The sequence below is a fragment of the Dromiciops gliroides genome, chromosome 2, assembly GCF_019393635.1.
Source record: "Dromiciops gliroides isolate mDroGli1 chromosome 2, mDroGli1.pri, whole genome shotgun sequence".
Taxonomy (NCBI): domain Eukaryota; kingdom Metazoa; phylum Chordata; class Mammalia; order Microbiotheria; family Microbiotheriidae; genus Dromiciops; species Dromiciops gliroides.
The window spans coordinates 586,507,217-586,534,522 of record NC_057862.1 but is presented as its reverse complement, the minus strand read 5'-3'; the positions used below and the strand labels follow the sequence as shown (position 1 = coordinate 586,534,522).

At 37.1% G+C, this 27,306-nt stretch overlaps 1 protein-coding gene across 3 annotated transcripts in view; it reads right to left on the bottom strand.

Annotated features, from left to right (window-relative positions):
• Positions 1-27,306, bottom strand: part of PUS10 (pseudouridine synthase 10) — a 106,107-nt gene that overhangs the window by 22,071 nt on the left and 56,730 nt on the right. For 2 of the 3 annotated variants that reach the window (XM_043985407.1, XM_043985408.1), the window contains 4 exons: positions 23,274-23,385; positions 12,721-12,782; positions 9,668-9,713; positions 1,085-1,149 (listed from right to left, as the gene is read on the bottom strand). In XM_043985407.1, the coding sequence (XP_043841342.1) occupies positions 1,085-1,149; positions 9,668-9,713; positions 12,721-12,782; positions 23,274-23,385 (285 nt within the window). The remainder of the gene's footprint in view (positions 1-1,084; positions 1,150-9,667; positions 9,714-12,720; positions 12,783-23,273; positions 23,386-27,306) is intronic. The other variant, XM_043985409.1, reaches the window with a different exon arrangement.

Below are 27,306 nucleotides of genomic sequence, written 5' to 3'. Positions count from 1 at the left end.
CTGGCACACAGTCACAGCTTCTTCCCTCTTCCTTCCTCTCCCTTACTCCACAGAGCCCCAGACATTGACTAGCATCAGAGCAGCCCCACGCAGTTTGAAAAGATTCATACCACTTTTCAATTTCATTTAATCAACAAATAGTTTGGGACTGGGAAATTATAGCTTACACAAATGAATTATCACTTTTTTAAATGGAAGAAAAATATTCATTTATAAGAAACTTCCTTAGACTGTGAAATAAAATCATCCTGGAAAAATCTTTACTTTCTGTTTTTATCATTTTAATTGTTTGCAGTCTTATTAAAAATCACATATTTTCTGGAAAGATCACCATGATGATAATTTAGTTTTAAATCAGTAAAAAATACTGTAAGACTTTTATTGAACCAGATTTTACAATTAAGGAAGATCACATGGTTTCTATTGCCTTTTTTTTTTAGATACTACTAAAGAGTCAGACAATAATAGAAAATGCAGATTCACTGTGGGGCCATGGAAGGAGAAAAATGCACGTTAGGAGACCTGCGTTCTGGTAATATAGCTACCACTGTGTAGTAGATAGAGCATGGACTTAAAGTCAGAAGGAACTGGGTTCAAAGCCTGCCTCAGACACTATTAGCTATATGACTCTGGGAAAGTCACTTAATCTGTCTGGGTCTCATTTTCCTTATCAGCAAAAAGGGGAGTTAGACTGGATAGCCTCTAAGGAATCTAATGACTGATCCTGTGACCCATTTTTAGATAGCTAAAAATCAGCAGTGGATCAGCAAAGACCCACGTTCAAATTCTACCTCAGACACTTACTAGCTGGGTGACTCAGGCAAGTCACTCCACCTCCACCCCCGCCTGTCTCTCGCCTGTCTCGGTTTCAATGTCCTAATTTGTTAATGAGGGGGGTTGGGGTCAATGGTCCTTTTTAGCTCTAAGCCTATGATCTTTTTGTCCTGGCTCTGCCATGAACTAGCTGTATCTACCTTGGGAAAGTAACTTCATTTTCTCTTTTGTAAAATGGAAAGGTTGGACCGGATGGGCTCTTCAGCTCTAATAGTCTATGTTTCCTCTAGGATTCTATACTTATACATACTTGCGGAAATCTTCTTCTTTTATTTTGTCCAAAGCTTTCACAACTGCCATTCTAGTGAATACAGACTATAGAGGAAAATGAAAATAAGAGAAATTTTGAATACTGAGAAATGAAAACAGAAGCAAAATAAAGTATGACTGGAGAAACTGTGTAAATTTTTATCACATAAAGGTGAATCTCTGAAAATTTTAACAGATGTATGAATATTAAAGCAAATATGTAAACAATGCATCTCTAAACTTCTACCTCCTTTCATGAATGGAATACTTTTTTCTTTAAATGACAGATTATCTAACCAGATCCTCTACTTTAAATTAGATTAAATTAAATTAGTCTGACTCTGGCACCATACATATTTGGTGAGTTGATTTCTTGGTACAGGAGAAGTAGGTAGATATATAGCTAAGTGGACCACAGTGGTGTAAACTCATCACCACCACTATGGTACAAGAGAGGAAAGCAGTCACAGACAAACTGAACAAATCCATGGAAAATTCAATCGTACTACATAAAATTGTAGTAGTAATAAGTGCTCCCTGCTCTCTCCTAAAGTTTTACTAATGCTCTTTGTTTCCATATCACATTCATTTCCCCTCCGTTATTCTTCTATTAAGGGACCAAAGAAATATAAATGAAGAAAAGTTTGGCAAAAATTCTGACTTGGTCTGAGAGCAGGTGTAATAGCTCACACTTGTAGTCCCTCATCTGACTCAGGAAGGAACCTGCATTCTCTCATATACCTTCTACAGGACCAATCTTTGTCATTATAATTACATAGCATTCAATTTCACTTTATTGTTCCTTTTCATTATATTGTTATCATTAATGTGTTTTTTGCTGGTTATACATCAGTTTATGTTAAGTCATCCCACATTTCTATAAATTCTTCATCTATTTTCTTTCTTACATTGCAATAATACTCCACTGCATTCATTTACCACTATTTACCAGAAAGAACTGCTGTTGTGAACAGTTGATATATGTTTGTTTTTTAATCTCACTGAGGTATGTGCTTAGTAATGTGATTTTTTTGGTCTAAATGTATACACATTTTGGTTACTTTGTATAATTACAAATTGTTTTCCAGAATGGCTAATCTAGTTTCATAACTCCACTAAGAGTTTATTGGTGTGCCTGTCTTTTCATGGTCCTTTTAACATTGACTATTTCTCTTTTATTTGCCAATTTGTTGACTGTGAGGTAAAAACTCTGGTTTGATTTGAATTTGTCTAATTTAGGGCATTTATTTATATGGTTCTAATTACCTTGTTACTTTTACTTTATGGATTGTTTATTTATATCCTTTGACAATTTATCTTTTGGGAATGGCTCTTGATCTTTCATATTTGTATTAAGTCCCTTTCTGTGCTGGATGCCAGACCTTTGTAATAACAGATTCCACATGCAAACATTTTTTCCCCCAAGTGTTCTTATTATCCTGGCTGCATAGATTGCACAAAAACTTTTGTTTAATGTAATAAAACTTGTCAGTGTTCAACTTTTTACGATTTCTCCTATTTCATGCTTAATTAAAAATTCCCTCTCTTATTAAAGTTATAAAGTCACTTCCATCTACTTTTTTATTTTCCATCTTTTTTTTTATTTTCCAAGAAAGTTAGGTTGCTTATTCATTTGAAACATATTGCATTATATGGCATAAACTCTTGGTCAAAACCTATATATATACATATGTGTGTGTATATATACACATATATACATATACACACATACATACATACATATATATATATTTGCTGAACTGCTTTCTGGTTTTCCCAATAGTTCTTATCAAACAGGGAGTTTATGTTCTTTGGGAAGGGAATAAGCATTTATTAAGGGCCTACTATGTGCCAGGCACTGTGCTAAGTACTTTTACAAATATTATCTCATTTGATCTTCAGGTTATTGAATACTGGCTTATTGAGTTGGACTGTTTTGTGCCCATCTAGTCTGTTCCAATAATCTATTTTTTTTCTTTAAGCAGCCCCAAATAGTTTTGATGATGATAACTTTATAGTATAATCTGAGGTATAGAAGTGCTACTTTTCTCTCTCTCTCTTTTCGATTAATACCCTTCAGTTTTTATACCTTTTGAAAGTCTGAAGTTTCTGAGTCTGAGGACCTGGCCTCAAGCCCTGCCACTGTCACTTACTACAGGTGTGAACTTTGTCAAATTTAACATAATCTGGATTTCTCTTTACTCATACGTAAAACCTGCGGGTTGAACCTAATGAGCTTTGATGTCCCTTCTAGCTCTTGCTTTATGATCCTATGATTTATAAATTATATGGTCTCATCGTTTTAATCAAATTTGTATGATCCAATAATAAGCAACAAACATTTCTACAATTAGGTAAGTCATTCCTTATTTCTTTAATGAGCATTTTATAATTTTATTTATGCATTTAGTATGTCATAAGAAGTACTTTATGTGTTTCATAGTTTTTTAGAATGGGATTTCTCCTTCTGGCTTCTGATTTTACTATTTAAAAATACTATAATACTTTGTGGCTTTATTTTGTATCTTACTATTTTAATGAAGCTTTTGTCTCAATTATGTTGCTGAGGCTTTGGGGTTTTATAAGTCAACCATACCATTTGCAAATAGAGATAATTTCATCTCACTGCTGATATGTGTGCCTTTAGAGCCTTTATTTTGCCTTTTGCTTACAGCAACCTTTCTACAACTATGGACAATGGAATGCTTAGTTGAGGTTTTATGTTTTGTACTTACTGGGAAAGCTACTGGTATTTCTCCATTGTAAATGATGCCAACCTTTGTCTTGAGATATTAACTTTTAATCACTGTAGAAAAATCGCCCTGCCAGGCCTATGTTTTTCAGAGCTGCTAGCATAAATGTGTTTTGTCAAAGGTTTTCTTGGCATTTATTGATAAAATCATGTAACTTTTTGTTTTGTTTTTAATATTAAGAAAAAATGAACATAACTCGAGGTAGTTTCTAATTGCTCTTTAAATATTTAATAGATTTCACTAGTAATCTAAATGAACTAGAGATTTTTCTTCTTTGGTAGCCAGTTGTGAGAATCAGAGTGCCACCCCCCTGCTGAGAAAGACACTGTGAGAACCAGGGCAGCCCAGCCCTGAGGAGAAAGCATGTGACTAGCGTCCTGGAAGTTACATCTATTCATAGAACCGCCTGTGTAGGGATCTCACCTGGGCAGGCCACAGGGAGCTTCTGCTCCAGGAGAATGGGGATCCTTTTTTTTTTTCCCCCAGTTGTAGGTTGAGGTAGGGGCAGCTGCAGGGTGAGAGGGAGCTAGACTCTTTCCTTCTGAACTACATGTGTTCTTCCTCTCTCATTTCTTAACTTCTAAATATTTTAATAAGATTGGTGCTATACGCTTCTAATTTAAGGCGACCACACACTAGATTTTAATCTAGTACAATTAGATTTTAAACATCACACAGTTCAAGCACTTATCACCTTCTGAAACTGGGCAGAGATCTCTATTTTATATTCTGTTAATCTAGGTAGTTTGTATTTCTGTAGGCAATCTATCATTTCCTTTAAATCCTAAGTTTTGCTAACATATATTTATAACTAGTAGATCTGATAACTCCTTTAAAGTCTCTATTAGTTGTGAATTTACCTTTTTCGCGTTTTCAATTGTTTTGCTCTTTCAACTTACATTCTTGTAATTACTGTATATGTTGTTTTTCTGGTTCTGCCTACTTCATTCTATGTCAGTTTCCTATAAGTCTTCTCATGCTTCTCTGTATTCATTATACTAAGGGATCTTTAAAGCATACTCATCTGCATTACATTCATGCTACTGTTTTGTTGTTTCCACTCACATTTCATTCTTCGTGACCCCATTTAGGATTTTCTTGGCAAAGATCCTGGAGTGGTTCACCATTTCTTTCTCCAGTTTATTTTACAGATGAAGAAACTAAGCCCAACAGGGTTACATGATTTGCTCAGGGTCACACAGCTGGCAAGTGTCGGAGGCCAGATTTTAACTCAGGAAAATGAGTCTTCCTGAATCCAGGCCCAGCACTCTTACCCACTGTGCCACTTGGCTGCCTTTACGTTCAATCAATGAGTATCTACTTTATTTTCAGGCACTGCCACAAAAAGTGCTGCTATGAATGTCTTGGTGTATATGAAAACATTCTTTTAAACATTCACCCCAACCTCTGGATCAAAGAGCATGGATACTTTGGTCATTTTATTCATGTAATTCAAATTTTTTTTTTGCAACAGTTGGACCAACTTACGGTTCCACGAACAGTAAATGCATCGTTGTGACCATCTTTCCACTCTCTCACAGTGGCTTTCCCTATCTTTTGCCGCCCTGCCCGATTTGCTAGGTATGAAGTAAAACTGTTATTTTGATTTGCATTGCTCTTATTATTAGTGATTTGAAGTGTTCTTACATAAAATTGCTAACAATGCATTTACCCTTTGATCCACTGTTTATTGGGAATGACTTTTAGTCTTATATCTTTGTGGTGAGAGAGGCAGTGGGTCATAAGGTTCTGAGTCCTCTACCTGGCTGCCAAAGTAACTTGATTTTAAAGGGCAGGCCTGACCCTGTTCAGTAAAAACCATCAGTACCCCACTTTACACTCAGGATCAAATATAACATTCTCTGACATTTTAAGTCTTTTCAGTGGTGCTACACACTGGTGTACACCACATCTCCAAATCCATGCCTTTGCACGGGCTGTCCCCTATGCCTACAATGTTCTTCTTCCAGCCTTTTAGAGACTCTGACTTCCTTCAAGTTTTAGTTCAAATCCTACCTCCTGCAGGAGGCTTTTCCAAGTCCCCTCCCCCCTCTCCCAAGGAGATTACCTTTGACCTACTCTGTATCTTGTATGTCTATAGATATTTATAACCCATCTCCTTATTACATTATGAACTTCAGGACAGGGACAGTGCTTTTGCCTTTCTTTGTATCCCCAATGCTTAATAAATGCTTTGACTGACTGCGGAAGTTCCTGATACCAATTAAATCGTATGTCTAGTCCCTGTCTAATCCCTATCTCTGATTCTATTAGTTGTTGAATATATGTCAGATATAATGTTTTAGTCTTATTATTTCTATAGATAATATATTTATTAAGCTCTTATAGTGTGCTAGAAATTCTGCTAAGCACTGAGGATGCAAATTTATTATTCATTCTTTCAGTCCTATCCAACTCTTCATGACCCCCATGGACCATAGCATGGCAGACCCTTCTATCCCCTACTATCTTCTGAAATCTGTCCAAGCTAACATCCACTGCTTCCATGACACTATCCATCTCATCCTTTGCTGCCCCATTCTCCTTTTGCCCTCAATCTTCCTCATTATCAGAGTCTTCTCCAATGAGTCCTGTCTTCTCAATATGTGGCCAAGGTATTTAAGCTTCACCTTCTGTATTTGTCCTTCCAATGAATAGTCTGAATTAATGTCCTTAAGTACTGACTGATTTGATCTCCTTGTTGTCCAAGGGAGTCTCAGAAGCCTTGTCCAGCACCACATTTCAAAAGTGTTGATTCTGAAGTGTTCAGCTTTCCTCATAGTCCAACTCTCACAGCCATACATTACTATCAGAATAACCAAAGCTTTCACAATATGGACCTGTCAGTAAGATGATGTCTCAAGATTTGCCATCCTTTTCCTTCCAAGGAGCAAACAACTTTTAATTTCATGGCTGCAGTTGGTGTCTGCAGTGAAATTTGAGACTTCTTTCATTTCTTCTACCTCTATTTGCCAGAGAGAGATGGGACCAGCTACCATGATCTTCGATTTTTTTTTTTAATGTTTGTCTTCAAAGTCAGCTTTTAAGCAAGCAGAACAATCACAGTCCTCAAAGAGTTTATAATCTAATTTGAGAAGACAATAATTAAGAGGAGGCTGGGGAAGGGAGAGCTAAAGACATTCCTAAAATGTGGGGGGAGTCCAGGAGTCAAGCAAGATAAGGCCCAAACTGGTCTGTCACAGCTAGCATGGCATCAGGGGGTAGAATCCCATTCTCAGGTAGGAAGATAGTCAAGATTATGGCCATAGTGGTATGCAGAACCCATGGCTATAGTCTTACTGTTTTCTACCTTACTGACTTGTCTAATTTTTCTAAGCATTCTTCTTTTATTTATCTTCTTTTATTTCTTCTTTTATTCTTCCCAATTTCTTAACTGGAATATTTAAAATTGCATACTAGTTCATGAATCTTCATTTTCTACTTTGTTGATGAGTGTTTTCAGAGAAATATTATTTTTTTTCTGAAGAAAACCACTTCACATCTTAGTAGATGTTACAGTCAAAATAAAATACCTGACGGGTGACTAACTTTCAGTTGATAAACCTCTCCAAACTCTAAGTTGGCCTCATCCTATAGTCATTGGATTTAGATGAAAAGCCTTTCTAGCTGATTACAACTCTGCAGGCAACCCTTTAAGGACACATAGGTATTGCCCTGTCCCATGAGGGATCAGAGGAGGCTTCAGTCTAAGCCAAATATCTGTTTTGGGTCTGTTTGTTTTGAAACATACTTGAATCTATTACTTGACAAAGTATTTCTATGTCAATCCAAAACTCAAAAACACAAAATAGCTGCTAGATGCACAAAACAAATATAACATTTAATAGACATACTGCCCCTTTAAATCACCAAAGTAAACATTTGACAAATTTTATAATCTAATCACTCCCCCCCTTACATTCTATGAGCTTCAACATTTTAAATTTTAAAATGCACAGGCTGACTTTGATTAGGGATTATGGTCCCATTTAGCTCTAAATCTATGATCCTAAAACTAGACAATTATTCATAAGTTAAAAGGCCGACAGGTGCTGGACTCAATGTACATATTATGAAAAGTAAAGAGAACTTCGAAGTAATTGAAAATGTATTTCAGTAAAGTAATTTATGTAAAAATGTCTGAGTCACATCATTAAACTATGTAAGTAACTAGTACATGAAAAGTTACTATAGATGGTTTCACTGTAGTATGTTCCTGTGAATTGACTGTACTTGCAATTTAAGATGGTAAGAACTAAAAAATAATGAGTCTATACAAATAAAATTTTTTTAAGTATAGTCATAATGAGATTCTATCACCTTATTTCCCTAAGTGAAATAATCTAATTTTAGATTTGATTAAAAAAATTATAAACTTCTAGAAAATGAACATTACACAAGACTTTGAAATGTGGCTGTTACACTGATCCAGTATAATCCTAGATGATGGAACCTTTGTATTAGAATCAAATTTTATTTCCCATGATGGGTAATAGAAGCATTATTGAAATTATGATACTGATTTAACATTAGGTGACTCAGAAAGTGTTATAAACATAAGAATGTATATATTCTACAACTTTCTAACTATACACAAGGGTTAAAAAAACAAGGAATTGGAATAAATATCTTTCAACAATATATTTTATTTCCCCAACAAAGTCCTATTCTTATGACTCACAGTAGAATGAAGATGATGCAGGGTTCTCCTAGGACATGCAAGCTCTATTAGGTCCTAGCAAGTTGGAAAGGCTTTGAGTATGGGGCCAGGATTATGTCAATGGATAAGCCTAGTTAAGTTTTGACAAACCATCCAAAGGCTGGCTATCAGTTGATGATTCTTTTTAGGACACGGGCATGCGTAAAGACCATGTTCTAGGGCAATGGTGTCAAACTCAAATACAAAAAAAGGACCATTAAACCATCCATAAGGATTCTTCTGGGCTGTATACTAACTTTAAAAACCACAAATTAATATTATCTGTTTGATTGTACTTTTGTTTGTTTGTTTTGTTGGGTTTATTTTTTGTTTGCAGGGCAGTGAGAGTTTTTAAGTGACTTTACCCAGGCTCACACAGCTAGTGTCAAGTGTCTGAGGCTGGATTTAAACTCAGTTCCTCCTGAATCCAAGGCCAGTGTTTTATCTACTGCGCCACCTAGCTGCCTCCATTGATTATACTTTTATATATTTTGTTAAATATTTCCAAATTATGTTTTAATGTGGTTCAGGCCCCAAAACGTGTGATGCCTCTGTTCTAAGGTACGAAGGGGTTATGTTCTGCATCAGGAGAGGAGATACCCACAGGAGTGAAATCATATATCATTGAATCACTGGAATATGATGAACTATAAGCATTTCTCTCTCTCTCTCTCTCTCTTACACACAAACACACACACACACACACACACACACTGACTTGTCTCACAACTTTGTGAATGTGATGAAACTATTACTATTCCCATTTGAAAAATGTGGAAATCGAATTTCAGGGAATTTAAGTGATTTGCTCAGGGCAAAGTAGAGACTCAAACCTGAGCTAACAGGAGTGAAACTCTGAGATACACAGATAAAAACGATACACAGGCTAATGAGAGATGCCAGAGATGAGAAGATAGCCAAGTCACTTAAGCTCCATGCATTTCATTTCTGTCATCTCTAACAGAAGGATAATATCTGAAGAATCTGCTTCAAAGGCTGTTTTGAGGCCCAGATGAGATAATAAATGTAAAGTACTTTGGAACCTTTAAAATACTATATAAATGGCCTATATTATCAGTGAACCTTCAGCTCATACAAAACCCACACGAGACTAAGAAGAGAAAATTTCTACCTGTTTATTTCTGGCTGGCTTGAAACAGTCTGGGCAAGAAGTGCTCCTAAAACAAAATAAAATTAATTTCAGGCATTACTGACTGTACTTCTAGATAATAAAAATCAAGTACATTTTATATAATTTGGCTGCTTACTTCAGGATATAAGGAGAAAGCAAATACTGTTATGACAGTGATAACAGTTCACATTTTACCCACATTATCCTCATTTGTGCATAACACTTTCAAGTTTGCATAGATCATTTCTCAAAGTCCTGTGTAGTAAGTAAAGTAAATATTATCACCCTCATTCTACATTTGAGGAAAATGAAACTGGGAGAGACTACATGCTTGCCTAAGATCACATACCTATTAAGTGAGAGAGCTAAGGTTTTAAACTAGATTATTCCAATTTAAAGTTCAGGATTTTTCTACTGAACTGTTCCATGCCTCTCCTAACCAGTTTTGCCAGTTCTCCCTGCTCCACACATTTACATTTATACTTTAATAAACATTTGCATATGGAAAGGCAGCACGGTCTAATTGTAGGAAACAGCATTGCATTAGCAGTTAGAAGTGAGGTAGGTGCTGTTGTTATCTATCATCCTTGTTTTAGAATGAGGAAACTGAGGCTAAGAAAGGTTAAGTGATTAGCCCAGAGCCACTGTAGTACATAGGCAGGATTTGAACTCAGATCTTTCTGACTTAGTAGAGCACTCTCTGCTCTATCACCTACCTACCTCCTGGCTTTCCCACTTCCTAATTATTTGATCAAACGGAAATTACAACTTTTTGGAGTTTTTTCTTTTAATCTACAAAGGCTAATATTTGCACTTTGTTTAGCTAGGTAGAACAGTAGATATATAGCATTGGCCCTGGAGTCAGGAAGCCCTGAGTTCCAATCAGACCCCAGACTTTTCCTAGCTGTGTGACCCTGGGCAGGCCACAACTTCTTAGCTTCAATTTCTTTATCTGTAAAATGGGGATTATAATACCACCTACATTCCAGAGTAATTAGTGAGGATAAAATGATGTATTTGTAAAGTACTTGTCAGATTTTAAAGTGCTTTAGAAATGCTAGTTATTACTATTATTAGCACTTCATTGATGTGTTGTGAAGCTCAGATGAAATCAGGTATGTGAAAGCACTTTGAAAATGATGTAGTGTTATATAAATGTAAAAATCCTATTCTATTTCTTCACTCACTCTTGAGTATATTTGGGGTTTTCAAGGCCAGGACAATTTTTTTTTTTACTTATTAATGCTGACAAAAATATTTTCATGAGAAAACATTTAGTACCAGAGAAGCCTTAAAACAAAAGTGATGGGCAGTGTGGTGCGGTGAGTCACCGGTGTGCTGCACATGGAGCCAGGAAGGCCTGGCCTCAAATACCCATTCTAGTCCTTATGCGATGGTGACCATGGAGATATCATTGAATCTCCCAGAGCCTCATGTTTGCTCATCTCTAAAATGGGAATGATATCTTTTGTTTCTACCTCAAAGCATTTTATACCCTTGAAGAACTTTATTAAACTTATGCTACGATTGTTATAATGCTATTCAACTATCAGTGTCTAAATGAGCTACTGGTTGTAGTCATGTCCCCAATAGAACAAGCTGGAGGAGGAGTTGCATGAGTTTTAGGGGAATATCTAGTTCAACATGACAGCCAGAGACCAAAAGCATATTAAATGACTCTTCTCTTATTCTCTAATCTACCCCCAACCCACATACTCCCTAAAAAGCATAGCTGACCATGTTAACTCTCACCCCCAAGTCAATAAACTCCAATGGCTCTGTCTCCTCCAGGATCAAGTATAAAAGTGTTTGGCAACAAAAGCCTTTCAGCTCAGTTCACTCCTTCTCCATCCCCCTCCAGTCTTCTTAATCTCTCCCATGTACTCTGTGATCCAGTGACACTGCCTCCCTTGCTGTTCTTCAGATAATATGCTTCATCTTCTGACTCACGGCATTGTCACTGGCTGTCCCCCATGCCTGGAATACTTTCTTTCTTCAACTCTACCTTCCATTAGACTGTAAGCTCCTTGACAGCAGGGAATGCCTTTTACTTTTCTTTGTATCCCCAGTGAATAGCATAGTGCCTGACAAAGAGCAGGTGCTTCATAATAATAGTCAGTCTGTTGACTGACTAGGGCAGCTAAGTGGCACAGTGGATAGAGTCGTGGGCCTGGAGTCAGAAGACCTGAGTTCAAATCTGATCTCAGTCACTCACTAGCTGTGTGACACTGGGCAAGTCACTTAACCCTGTTTGCCTCAGTTTCCTCATCTGTAGAATGAGCTAGAGAAGTAAATAGAAAACCATTCCAGTATTTTTGGCAAAAATACAACAAAAGGGGTCATGAAGAGTCAAACACAACTGAAAACAACTAAACAACAAAAAAATGACTTACTGGCTTCCTTCAAGTCTCAGCAAAAATCCCACCTTCTAAAAAAACCCTTTCCCAATCACTTTAATATTTTTCCTTCTGTTGATTATTTTCAATTTATCCTGTATACATCTTGCTTGTACATAGTTGTTTATATCTTGTCTCCCTCATTAGACTGTGAGTTCCTTGAGAGAAGTGGTTTCTTTTTACCCTTCTTTGTACCTCTAGCCCTTAGCACAGTGCCTAGCACATAGTAGGTTCTTACTAAGGTTTACTGACTGACATTAATGTCATGTATAAGGCCCAGAGAAATAGCACTGGACTAGAAATAATGACTAATAAAAGCACTTATCCCTTATGAATTTCAGATTTACCATTACGTAGGATGAAGGTGGTAGGAAGCCTTTTAAGAAAACATAAGGTAAGACCATAGGATTTTAAATTTGAAAAGGACCATCAAGGTTTATATTATATAAAATACAATCCACAGTATCTTCTAAGAAGATTATCTATGATTATTAGTTATGAAATTTAGATATGAACTGATTTAATGTTTAAATAAAACTAAAGAAATGCAGGAAAAGGAGAGAAATAAACCATTAAATTTATCTTCACAAAAACTTAAGAACAAGAACATTGTTACACAATTATAAAGATTACTATCACGTCTACATAGCAACTTACAGGAAGTGGCAATCCTCATCTGTTTCAGGGTGAGCAAAGATCACACTTACTTCAAACAAGCTCTAAATCATAAAAATAGTTTTGAAATTAGCAAAGGGAAACTAACATCTTACAACTTGTGAATGAAAATATATATTAAACTCTCAAAGACTGGCTCACAAAAAAAGTGAAAAAGAAAACTGGAAATGCTGCTATAATCAACTTGTTCAGAGGGCAGTTTTATGAGACACTGATTAAAAAAATCTTGCTATAACTTTAGACCAGTGCACCCACACAAAATTAAAAACCAGGGTTTATATTATACAACATGGTTTTTGTTGTACATACATGACACATATGTGAAAGTGGGATTGGAATCTGGGAAAATGATACAGTGAAAATGAGTTTATAAAGTTTGTGCCTTTCAACCTTAGAATTAGGACTATCTAATACAATACTTTAATCTAGTACTCAACTCTGTGTCTATGTGTATATGAGAAAAAGAGAGAGAGAGAGAGCAAATGCATTGTTCCTTTGTTTAAGGTAGCTAGTTTTTACAATAGTACTGGGCCTGTAATTCAGAAGACACAAGTTCAAATCTGGGCTCACACTTATTAGCCATGTAAGCCTTAAGGAAAGGAAAAAAAAAAAAACAACCTTTGACTCAGTTTCCTCAACTGTAAAGTGTGTGTGTGGGGGGGGGAGGGTCATAGTAACCCTACCACCCAGGGTTACTATGAGGAGCAAATAAGATAATATTTGCAAAGCACTTACCACAGTGCCTGGCACATAGTAGAGGCTATATAAATGCTATTGTTATTATTATTACTTTAACCAATTGAGATGGGAGTGAGGCTAAAGTATGAATTCACCCCACCATTTCCTCCATGTCTGTATTAGATGTCTACTTTTGAACCCTAATTATGTGATCTAATTTTCCCTGACCTTCCTTTGCCTTCCCTCCCCTCGAAGTGCATTTTCTTCTTCACTCTTTCCATTCTTCAGTTATGATCAAAACCACTCCCCAGCCTTATCTATAGATTCCCTTTATAACCTCTTAACTGGGCTCAGAGGGGACATGTGTATACTCTATATTAGAATATAAGCAGTTTATGCTGGGAAAACTGGAAGATAGTATGGCAGAAATTAGGCATAGACCAATATCTTACACCTTATACTAAAATAAGGTTAAAATGGGTACATGATTTAGACATGAGGTAATACCATATATAAATTAGGAGAGGAAGGAATAGTCTACCTTTCAGATCTTTGGAAAGGAGAACAGTTTATGACCAAACAAGAGATAGAGAATATTATGAAATGCAAAATGGATGATTTTCATCACACTAAATTAAAAAGGTTTTGTACAAACAGAAGCAATGCATCCAAAATTAGAAGGTATGCAGAAAGCTGGGAAACAATTTTTATGGCCAGTACTTCTGATAAAGGTCTCATTTCTAAAATATAGAGGGAATTAAATCAAATTTATATGAATCCAAGTCATTCCCAATTGAGAAATGGTCAAAGCATATGAACAGGCAGTTTTTTGATAAAGAAACCAAAGCTATCTATTCTCATATGAAAAAATGCTCTAAAACACTATTGATTAGAGAGATGCAAATTAAAACAACTCTGAGGTACCACCTGAAACCTATCAGATTGGCTAAAATGACAAAAAAGGAAAATAATAAATGTTGGAGAAGCTGTGGGAAAATTGGAACACTAATGCATTGTTGGTGGAGCTGTGAACTGATCCAACCATTCTGGAGAGCAATTTGGAATTATGCCCAAAGGGCGATAAAGCTGTCCATACCCTTTGATCCAGCAATACCACTTTTGGGTCTTTTTCCTAAAGAGATCATGGAAAGGGGAAAAGGACCCACATGTACAAAAATATTTATAGCTGCTCTTTTTGTGGTGGCAAGGAATTGAAAGTTGAGAGGATGCCCATCAATTTGGGAATGGCTGAACAAGTTGTGGTATATGAATGTAATGGAATTCTATTGTGCTGTAAGAAACAATGAGCAGGAGAAGTTCAGAGAACCTGGAAGGACTTGCATGAACTGATGATGAGTGAGATGAGCAGAACCAGAAGAACACTGTACACAGTATCATCAACATTGTGTGTTAATCTACTGTGATGGACTAGATTCTTCTCACCAATGCAATGGTACAGGAGAATTCCAGGGGACTCATGATGGAAGGGGATCTCCAAATCCAGGAAAAAAAAAAAAAGACTGTGGAGTATAGATGCTGATTGAACCATACTATTTCTGTTGTTTTTGGTGCTGTTGTTTTTCTATTTTGAGGTTTTTCCTCCTTGCTCTGATTCTTCTCTTATAACATGACTAATGCAGAAATAAGTTTAATGTTATTATATATATATATAGATAGATAGATAGATATATCTCAATATAGATATAGATATAGATATAAAATCACTATCAGATTACCTGTTGTCTAGGGGAGGGGGGAGGAAGAAAAATCTGAAATTGGAAAGCTTGTATAAACAACTGGAAAAAAATAAAATACTTTTATCAGAAAAAAAAGAATATAAGCAGTTTATCTTTGTTTAATTCTTTATCATTGTTCATTCATGTTTACCATTTTATGTTTTCCTTGGTACCTGAAACTCTTTCTTTTAGACTGTATTTTTCCTTTGATCTGGAAGCTTTGAAATTTGGCTAGTATGCCCTGGGAGTTTTAATTTGGGGGGTTGTTTCAGGAGATGACTGGTGGATTCTATTTCCACTTTGCCCTTTGGTTCTAAGAGATCTGGGTATTTTTATTATTTCTTGAAAAATGATCAGTTTTCTAGGTTAGTTGTTTTTCCTATGAAATATTTCAATTTTCTTCTATTTTTTTCTAGCCTTTTGATTTTGTTTCAATATTTCTTGCTGCTTCATGACATATCCCTGGTGTCTATTTGGTCCCAGAATGGGAGTTTGTTGCTTGGGTAAAGTTTTTTAGCTCTTGGACTAAGCTGTTAATTTACTTTCCAGTTTTTTCTTCTATAACTATAATTTCTTTTCCAACTTTTTCCTCAAGTGATCTCATTTCATTTATGAAACAATTTTTAAGCTCTTGCATCAAGTTTTTCAGGAATTCTAATTGAATTTGTGCTCAAATTGTTTTTCTGAGGCTTTGCATGCTGAAGCAGACTTGGGGACCTGTAAGCATTCAGTGTAAAGTCTGATTGCTATCCCTCTGGTATGAGTTCTGCAAGTTCCTGACCTGGGTTTGGATATGAATAAGAATAAAATGCTGTTGAATTAGGCCTCTAGCAGCCAGACATGTAGTTCTGCTGCTTCAATGAGAGAACTGTTAGCTCCCCTTTGGTCTGGATTCTTGCCCTGGTTTTTCTTCTGCAGACTAGACTAGATGCTAGAAATGACAACCCATCCGCTCCTAGGGTCTGAGTCAAACCATTGATACTTGCTTCTGAACTTCTTCCTTTCTCAATATAATGCCCAGGGATCCTTACCCTTGTGCATGGGTCCCCTTCTCGGTCCATGCCGGATCTACCCAGAATTGGGTAATAGGCAACGAAGCTGCCAGTTTACATCTTTCCCCATTACAATGCCCCAGTATGGGTCTGGAACCTACTCTTTCCTGTTGCAAAGCCTCTCCCTGGGAGCTAGAGCATTCCTGTGGCATGCACCCACCCTGACCCAGTAACTGGCATCTGCAAACCTCTCTACCTCCCCCTATGTCATTCAGCAAAGGACTCAGTGACTTTTTGGATTTCCCTGTCAAGATTTGGTCTCATTAATTTTCTAGATGTATCTGGGAGCTGTGCATGGGAGTTCAGTTGCATTACTTCCTACTATGCTATCTTGGCTCCACCCTACAATTTATTGTTAAATAAATTTTGCATTTTTAACATTCATTACTAAATCATAAGACTACAAATCAAGAACTTCTGAAATCTCAAGTGTAATTCTTCTATTAGGTTAGTCTCTGTGACATCTCCCTTCTACCCACTAACACAAAATGAAGCAAAAAATAATCATAAAGATTCCTTATATCAAAAGAAACAACAATCTGTGTAAATATGTAAGGTTGTTTTTCTCATCTTTTTCTAAATAACTTTTGTTCTTATTTCAACCGTAGTTGTCAGTGCATCAAAACTGATATGCAATGAAGCCATAATTATTATTTTAGCCTGGATCTGTGAGATTAACCATTTAAGAGACTCATAGTGAGTCTCTCACAACCCTCAGCTGATACAGACTGTCAATTTATTTATATCTTATAGTCTTAAAGAATTTTGCTTGGGGCATAAAGAAGTTGTATGACTTAAGTAATCTGTGTCAGAGATGAAACAGTAACTGAGGCCTCTGACTCCAAGGCCAACTTTCCATCCATTATCCCACACTGCTACTTTTATTGCAGTCAGTTCCAATCCTAGCTCTGGTACTTACTGGATGTGTAACCTGGAGAAATTCTAGATGCCTCAGAGTCCTAAGGTTTAAAATGGTGATAATACTTGTATTACCTCATTCCTAGGATTGTTATTAGGAAAATACTTTTTAAATTATAGAAACATGAGTTACCCTCATCTTACCTCATTTCTTCATTTATATTTGAATCAATCTTCAGTTATAACATAGTGGAATCAGGAGCAACTAGATGGTGCAGTGGATAAAGCACTGGCTCTGGATTCAGGAAGACCTGAGTTCAAATCTGGCCTCAGACACTTGATACTTACTACCTATGTGACCCTGGGCAAGTCACTTAACCCTCATTGTCCCACAAAAACAAACAAACAAAAAACCAATGTGGTGGAATTATAACTGATTAACCACATAATTTCCCCCTACACTCCTACTCTGATAACTGAGAACAAAAGGGGGCATTAGTTTATAATAAATCTCCTTTTCTTTTCTAATCTTTGACAATTATTTTCTTCAGAGAGCTTTTCCATTTGGCTTTTCAAGCTGTTAACTTTTTTTCAGGACTTTCCTGCATCACTCTCATTTTTTCCTTTGCCTCTTTTATCTTCAAAGTCCTTTCTGAGGGCCTCTATGGCCTGAGACCAATTCATATTTTTCTTGGAAGCTTTGGATGTAGGAGCCCTGATGTTGCTATCCTCTTCTAAGGGTGCACCTCGATCTTCCTTATCACGAAAGAAACCTTCGATGGCCCGCATCTTTCTCTATCTGCTCATTTTCCTAGCCTATTTCTTGACTTTTAACTACTTCCTAAAGTGGGGCACTGCTTCCAGGATAAACTTTGTCCCAAGCTTCAGGGGGTCCAAGGTAGTATGATTTAAGGAGGAGCAGGTTCTTCACTTGCCTGGTCTATAAATAACCCCAAGCCTACTTGCTATTCAACCAGGCAACAAAATTTTGTTTGCTGTGGTTGATAGCTCCAGTGAACCTGAGGCTGTGCCCCTCCCTAACCTGGGCCACCACTCAAGATTGTTTCCTGGTTCTCAGCTGGGGTAGAACAACCGAATTCTGCCTCAGCTCCAGCAGAGACCCCTGTAATCTCCCCTCAGCCAACTGCTCAACCCTCTCACCAGACTGTGAGCTTAGTTCCAGAAGATGCCAATACTATAGCTAATTCAGAGGCTCCAGGTGTAAATTTTTCTGGCATGGTCAGCCTGGGGCTGGATCTGTGTTGGCATGGTCATGGGACTGGGCTTGACTCCCACCCCAGGACAGCAGCCCCCTCCTGCCAACCTTCTAAGCCATCTTTGGCTGGAAAATTATCTCAGCTCATCCTTTTGTGAGTTCTGCTGCTCCAGGAATCTTCTTATGGCATTAATTGAAGTTTTTTGGAGTGACTGTCAGGAGCTGGAAGAGGTTACTACCTTTTCTCTGCCATCTTGGCTCTGCCCCCTTTTCTAATCTTTGAACAGTGGTAAGTAATGTCACTGAGTACTGACTACAGAGATTGATTCAATCAGCAGGTATTTATTAAATAATCAGTGAGCTACATCAAGAACCTTAACTGTTCAGACTAGTAAGCTATGAAAGAAAAATTATAACAGTACATGCAAATGATAATTTAATATATGATGGCTCTTTTCCACCTTCTATTAAGATTCTTGCTACTGTAAATGAATATGTTGGGCCAAAAAAATTAAATGTGGCGCATTTAAATTCAGGTAGTACAGAGAATAATACTGACTGAATGTGTTACTGACTTGGTTCTAAATTCTGAAAGCATAAAGGTACTGAACTTGGGAAAACAGAACTAAATCAGAAACTCTAATCAATGGTGACATTTTAAATAAGTACCTAAATATACTACATGAGTGCGCTCATATAGGAAATGTGAAAACTGAATCTAAAAGTTCAGGAAGTTTGAATAATAAGAGTAATGGTACAAAATTTACTTCTGAAAGGGTGACATTGCTATGCTGTATTAACTAGTGATAAAACTAGCTAGTTTCTCACCTGTTTTTGTTGAAGTAGGGAGATCAAGATCTCCTTACTATCATGTACTACTTTATTTACTAGTAGTATAAGCTTCAGTGTTCTATAGTGGGGGTTCTTAACCTGGGGTTGTCTATGAATTTAGATTAAAATATTTTTTTGCTAATTATATTTCTTTTTTCTTTTCTTTTCTTTCTTTCTTTTTTTTTTGGCGGGACAATGAAGGTTAAATGACTTGCCCAGGATCACACAGCTAGTAAAGTGTCAAGTGTCTGAGGCCTGATTTGAACTCAGGTCTTCCTGAATCCAGGGCTGGTGCTTTATCCACTGTGTCACCTAGCTGCTCCAATAATTGTATTTCAATATAACTGGTTTCTTATAAAATCCTATGGATTTTATGTTATGTATTTAAAAAAATACTATCCTGAGAAGGAGTCCATAGGCTTTTACTGAGCTGCCAAAGGAGTCCAGGATGCTACAAATGTTAGACCCCTTGCTCTTTACAAAAGTTAGTTTCAGAGTCATTTAGTTTAAGGATCATTACACTATTGCTCATAATTTAACAGAGAGAGATATTATGGGTTGAATCACAGACTAACCAATAAAAGTCAGGTAAAAAAAGGACAAGCCAGAGGAAAAAAAAAAGGCCAAGCCTTTTTTCCATACTAGCTGTATAAGGCAGCTAGAAGGCATAATGAGCACTGACTGAATCTGCAGTTGGGAGGACCCGAGTTCAAATTCAGTTTCAGACAAATACTAACTAGATGGTCTTGGGCCTCAGTTTCCTCATTGGTAAAATGGGAGTAGTTGTGAGGACAAGTACTTTGCAAACCTTAAAAGGCTAAATAAACGCCAGTCTACAGAAATTGTTGTCATGTTCCTCCTATAAGTTCCATTGCCCCTTCTTGGTCCTCGGATAAGACCTATATCTACCACTCTGCCAGGGAGACATGAGAAAATGACAATGAATGCTAGCTGACAACAGTGATAAAGTTTTAAGGTGATCTGCATACAGTAGAGTGTTGATAAACATTTGATTTGATCAAGAAAAGCATTTTTTAAAAAAAATATCTATTTACATGTGTGTAATACAGTGGGGTTTTGTGTTTTGTTTTTAGCAAAACACACTATTTTCAGAAATTGAAAGAACCCAACAATCACCTCCTGAAAGAGATCCCAAAATGAAAACCTCTAGGAATATTATAGCCAAATTCCAGAACTCCCAGATCAAGAAGAAAATATTGCAAGCAGCCAGAAAGAAACAATTCAAGTATGATGGAGCCACAGTCAGGCTAACACAAGATTTAGCAGCTTTGACATTAAAGGATCAGAGGGCTTGGAATATGATATTACGGAGGGCAAAGGAACTGGGATTACAACCAAGAATCACCTACCCAGCAAAACTGAGTATAATCTTTCAGGGGGAAAAATGGGAATTCAATGAAAGAAAGGACTTTTAGGCATTCACAATGAAAAGACCTGAGCTGAAGAGAAAATCTGACTTTCAAATACAAGGCTCTAGAGAAACATAAAAAGGTAAACAGGGAAAAGAAAGCATAAGGGATATTAAAAGGTTAAACTGTTTACATTCCTACATAGGAAGATGATACTTGTAACTCATAAGAACTTTCTCATTATTAGGGCAGCTGAATGGAATATTCTTAGACAAAAGGCACAGGTGTGAATTGAATATAAAAGGATGATAGCTTTAAAAAAATAAAGTTAAGGGGTAAGAGGAATGCACTGGGAGAAAGGGAAAGGGAGAGGTGGAATGGGGTAAAGTATCTCATATAGAAGAAGATAAAGCTTATGGAGTGGAAGGTTAGATGGGGGAGGTACAGGGGAGTGAGTGAGCCTTACTCTCACCAGAATTGGCTCAAAGAGGGAAAAGCATACACACTTGATTGTGTATAGTAATCTATCTTACCCTGCAGGAAAGTAGGAGGTGAAGGAGATAAGCAGGGGAAGGGGTTGAAGGAAGGGAGGGCAGATGGGGGCAGTCAGAAACAAAACACTTTTGAGAAGGGATAGGGTGAAAGAAGATAGAAAATAGAGTAAATACTATGGGGAGGGAATAGTATGTAGGGAAACACAGTCAGCAATATTAACTGTGAAAAAAATTTGAAGCAGAGACAAGAGCAATGTAAGATGATGATGGTGGTGACGATGATAATGATGATAAAACATATGGTACCTACTTTGCTGGGCTATTGTGAAGATCATTCTTTGTCATGTATAAGGTACTATATAAATGTTATCTATTATTGGTGCAATAATCAACATCATGAGTTTATCATAAGAAAATCTCTCTTTAAAGTACTATATAAATGGAGTTTACTATAAAAAAAAATGATAAGCAGGATGCTATCAGAAAAACCCGGAAAGACTTCCATGAGCTGATACAAAGTGAAATGTACTGTATACAAAATAACAGCAATATTGTAAGATGATCTGCCATGAATGACTTAGTTACTTTCATCAATACAATGATTCAAGACACAACTCTGAAGGACTTATGAAAAATGCAATCCATCTATAGCAAAAGAACTGATGATATCTCAATACAGATTGAAGCATAATTTTTTGTTAGTTCCTTTTTCTAAAGTTTTTTTTGTCTGTCATCTTTCACAACCTACGTAATGTGGAATGTTTTGCATGACTACACATGTATCACTTATATTGAATTGCTTGAGTTCTTAAGGGAGGGTGGGTGGAAGAGAATTTGGAACACAAAAGTTTTAAAAGTCGATGTTAAAATTTGTTTTCACGTGTAATTTGGGAAAAATGAAATTCTAAATGAATAAAAAAGACACACTATTTTCTAAAAATGTCCCACTATGAGTGATACAAAGAGAGACAGGGAGGGAAGGAAGCAGCATAGAGCTGGTACAGTGCTAGGAATGTGGCTGTTTGCTGGATTCTGGATTAGGAAAAAAGAGTAGGCTAAAGCAGGATACAAGAGCCAGCAGGGAGATCATGCCCTGTGCTTCTGGAGATCAGAGGGATGATAGCAGCTCTCAGTTGGTTTGAGAAAGGCTGGTGGAATCTTGATGATCTTTTTTTCTGGGAGACTGGGGGTGGGTAGCAGGAGAAAACACCCTGGAGAACTCTGCACTTGAATCCTAATAGGGTGAAAGTTCAGTCCTACAACCAAAGAGGATTAGCTCTAGCATATACTAGCACAGATGTTTGTGGAGCTCTCAGGCAGTATCTCTTCAGCTCTATTATCCAAGGGTGATGTCCACAGAACACCATGTGCATCAATAGAGGCAGCAAACACCAGTAAGGGGATGTGGAGTCCTCCTCTTGGCTCAGTCATCCAAGGGGTTTAAAAAAAAAGAAGGAAAGAAAAGAAAACCAAAAATCTCAATACTGACTGGAGTCATCTTTGTCCTTTCAGAGGGAACCTTTCTTACCTCAGGGAGTCAGTGCACATGCATGTACACATGCGCGCGCGCACACACACACACACACACACACACACTTCCGGATTAATACATAATTCTTGGCTGGGTACTCAGAAAGACCTCGGGAGTCCCAGATGAAGAACAGAAGCAGACTACTTGACCACAGAGTGTTCTGTGTCCTTTGAGCCACCTAAGGGAGAAGGGCAGCACAGCAACTCTCCACCCAGCAGAAGATGGGCTGCAGCTGCCCAGCAAGGCCCCTGACTCCTGTTTTTTAACCTCAGCCACCAGGGGGTTAGAGAAGTCCCGATGATCCCATGGACAATCCAATACTCAAGGATCTAGCCAAGTTTCTGGTTCCTCCCCTTCTATACACCTGGTCCCAGGTGGATCATCAGGCTACCAGGGCCACAAGCAGTTCTCCCTACTATACTAAATGCTCTCTTTAAATTACTATATTTTCTTCTGCTGCTGTGGGCATGACAAGAAACATTCTAACGTATTCCATTCAGGGCAGGTTCGTAGAAACTCATGAAAAACAGAACTGCATGTGCTGATGAACAACCAGTAATGTTATAAACATTTTTTTTAAATAAGAAAAGTCTGAAAAAGGCTTGGATGCTACATCTTAAAATTAGGAAATTAGAGAAGTCTTATGTTTATCCAAGATATTGTTTAGAGTAAAGAGAACTTTAAGAGGATCTCATCAATATTTTAAGAAGATAAGACTTGCAAAACAAGAAAGAACATGGAAGAAATGAACACTATTATTACTTAATACCTTTCCATCAACAGGAACACCCAGCTCCTCCGAGAACAAAGGATGAGTAATCCATTTGTAGGCTTCTTTAAGCTGAACAATATCATCTCTTCCCAGTGATAGGCCCTGTTTCCTGAACATCATTAAAAAAAAAGGATATGAGTTTCAGCATGGCAAGTTCTTTTTTTTTTTTCTATCAAGGACCAGAAGCAGGGAAAAAATAGTTATTAAATGATTTTATAGCATATGTAAAATACTTTCACTAGCAAGCTGAATTTTTTCCTGATTTAGAATTAGCATGTTTGCTTATGACCAGGTGGATTCTAATGTTTACAGAACAGAAAGTTCTAGAAAAATTAATGTTGTAGAGACATGAAATGAAAAGAATTCTTTGCTACACTCCAACTCTGATTCCTCATCACAGCAGGCCCTAACAAGTTGGAAAGGCTTTAAATATGGGACCAGAATAGGCTGTGTATCTGTTGTATGAGAACCAGGTGAGCTAAATTTGGAGAGGCTCATAACCAGGTTGGTTAAAAGATAATCAACTATTTGGTCACAGCAACTTTCAAAGTCCACCTACTCAATTACAGAGGGATTCCATCTGTGTTACTAGAGGTAATACCCATGTTAACAAAACACCATATCCTTGAAGGAATGAAATAAGAAGTATTATTATAATTTTGACAAGTAAACCAGTGCAATACTGGATGAAAACTGTATAACCACGTCATGGGTTCTAAAAATCCACAAAAAGTATGTTAGGGTTCCAACTATTCAATATCCATTCAGAAAACAACTATTAAGTACCTATTGAATGCAGAACACTGTGGTAAATGTTGAGGGACATTGAACATGATTCCTGCTGCATGGAGCTTATAGAAACATAATTATTATATCTAGTAGTACATGATAATTACACTAGAGTCAGAAAACATTATTGTGTGAAGCACAGGAAAGAAGGCCATTGGGAGAGATAGGAAGAAACATCAGAGAAGACCTCATCAAGAAGTTGTCAGGTGATATAGGCTTTAAAGGACAGGGTAAAATTGAGCAGGTATAGGGCATGAGAAAGGACATTCTATGTACAGGAACAACCATAAACAAAGACACAGAAAAAGGAAGTTACAGATCATTTGGTGAGAAGAGCATGACTTGGCTACACTGTAGGATGCATGGTAGGGAATACTAGGAGGCTGAAAAGGTGATATGACAACATACTGCAGATATCCCTGAATGCTAATAAGAGGAGTCTGAAATCTATAGATAGGCAATAGGAAGCTGAATATTTTAAAGGAGTATGATTCATCCAGATCCATACATAAGGAAGATTATTCTAGAAACTAGGTAGGATGAAGGATGAATTGTATGGGAGATGTTAGGAGGCTATAATAGTAGTCAAGGTAAGTGGCAATGAAGGCAATACTAGAGTGGTAAAAATAGGAATAAAGAGACAGGAAAGAATATATAATTGTGAATTGAAGAACTGACGGGATCTGGTAACTGATTAGATGGGAATGGTAGGAAGAAGGTGTGGTAAAAAGTTTTAACAGTCGGTTAGATAATGGAGAGACGCCAGTTTTTTTTTTAGGGCCACCCTTTTGGGGAGGAGACCAACAGCATGAGCTACGCACACCAGTCCGCCTGCGACGCACGCCAGATTGCCTGCTGAGCACTCGACTTCCGGGGTGTGAGCTTAAAAGGCAAGGAGAGAACGGAAGTGGGGCTTTTTTTCCTGCTCCACTGGTCTCCTGGCTGCGCTACACAGACAGACGCAGACTGGAGTTTGACTCGGCCCGGCTCTCGGTTAATAGCACGCGCTTGACTCAGTCTCTTGCCCCAAAGGTGGCCTTCTACTTTTGGTAAGCCTAGACTTAAGACGATTTGTATTGTATTTCTACTTTCCTATCCTTCTAATCAACATCACCTTGTGACTACCATACAATAAAAGGTCTATCTAGAAAACCAGAAGCTTCTTCCATTTACTAGTTTGGGAGATAAATTAAGGGAAAGGTTAAGTAGGGTAGATTTATGATCTAATATCCAATTTTAATCTCACAAAGGGTAAAGAGCAAAAGACAAGCCCAAAGTTTCATTTGTAGGAAACTGAGTGGTGGTCCTACAGATAGAAATAGTGAAGCCATGATTAGGAATAATTGGTTTAAGATGGATTCACAAGTAATTCTACCAAACATTTAAAGAACAATTAATCCCAATACTATCTAAACTATTTGAGAAAATAAGTGAAGGAGTCCTACCATATTCCTTTTATCAGACAAATATGATGTTGATACCAAAACCAGGAAGAGCCAAAACAGAGAAAGAAAATTATAGACCAATCTCCCTAATGAATATTAATGCAAAAATTTTAAATAAAATACTAGCAAAATGATTATAGCAATACATTACAAGGATAATACACTATGACCAGGTGAGATTTATACCAGAAATGCAGGGCTGGTTCAACATCATTAGGAAAACTATCAGCATAATTGACCATATCAATAGCAAAACCAACAGAAATCATATGATTATCTCAATAGATATGTATAAAAGGCCTTTGACAAAATACAGCACCCATTCCTATTAAAAACACTAGAAAATAGGAATAAGTGGAGCTTACCTTAAAATGATAAATACTATTTATCTAAAACCATCAGCAAGTATTATCTGTAATGGAGATAAGCTAGAAGCCTTCTCAATACAATCAGGGGTAAAGCAAGGATGCCCATTATCACCCCTATTATTTAATATTGTACTAGAATTGGTAGCTATAGCAATAAAAAAAGAAAAAGAAATTAAAGAAATTAGACTAGGTATAGTTCCTGGGTTTGTCTTGACAGATAGACTCCCAAGTATTTTATATTGTCCACTGTTATTTTAAATGGAATTTCTCTGTCTTTTGTTGCTGAACTTTGTTGGTAATATATAGAAATGCTGATGATTTATGTGGGTTTCTTTTGTGTCCTGCACCTTTGCTAAGGTTGTTAATAATTTCAAGTAGTTTTTTAGTTGATTCTCTAGGATTTTCTAAGTATAACATACCATCTGCAAAGAGTGATAGTTGTGTTTCCTTGTTACCTATTCTAATAGGTAAGGTCTATGAATAATTAATAATAAAAATACTAAAAATGATAATAGCATTTATATAGCACTTACTATGTGCCATGTGGTAAGCACTTTACAATTATCTTATTTGATCCTCACAACAAGCTGGGAGTTTGATGCTATTCTTATCCCCATTTTACAGATGAGGAAATTGAGGAAAGCAGAGGTGAAATGACTTGTCTAAGGTCACACAGCTGGTGGCTGGATCTGAACTCAAGTATTTCTGACTGCAGGCCCAGCACTCTATCTACTACACCACCACCAACTGGAAAGGTAAAAAGGGGCCATTTTGTAAAGACCTTTAAATAGCATACAGTGCTTCTATTTGGTACTTGAGGCAAATGGGAGCCAATAGAGTATAATGAATAAGGGGCTGCATAGAAGACAGATTGGAGTTGGAAGACCTGAGGCAGAAACACACAAAAGAGTGTCTAAGCAAAAGGTGATGTGAACTTGAATTAAGGTGGTAGATGTGAGCTGAGAGGAGTCAGATAGAAAAGATGCTATAGAGCTAGAAATGACAAGGTTTGGCAACTGATCATATCTTTGGGGTGAGAGAGAAGAGTTAAGGATAACAGCAAGGCTGTGAACCTCTATAACTTGCATGAGTAAATGAAGTACTTACTCTGTGCAAAGCACTGGGGATACAAAGAAAAAGTATGACAGGCCCTACTCTCAAGGAGATCACATTCTAACAGAGAAGACAACAGCTTCAAATGCAAGTCAGATGGAAAGACACCATGGCCCTTGGGATACTGCAGCAAAAAAGACATTAACACAAATTCCTGACTATTGTTTTGATCAATAATGTTTCTGTTTTTGAATTTTCAACCATCTGAGAATGCCAAGGACTTTGACAGCATCTACAGAAATAGTGGCAAGGTTGAATCTCTACTGGGGTTTGCCTCCTGTGCTAATAGCTGCAGGGGCAGGGTTTAGAAGCAGA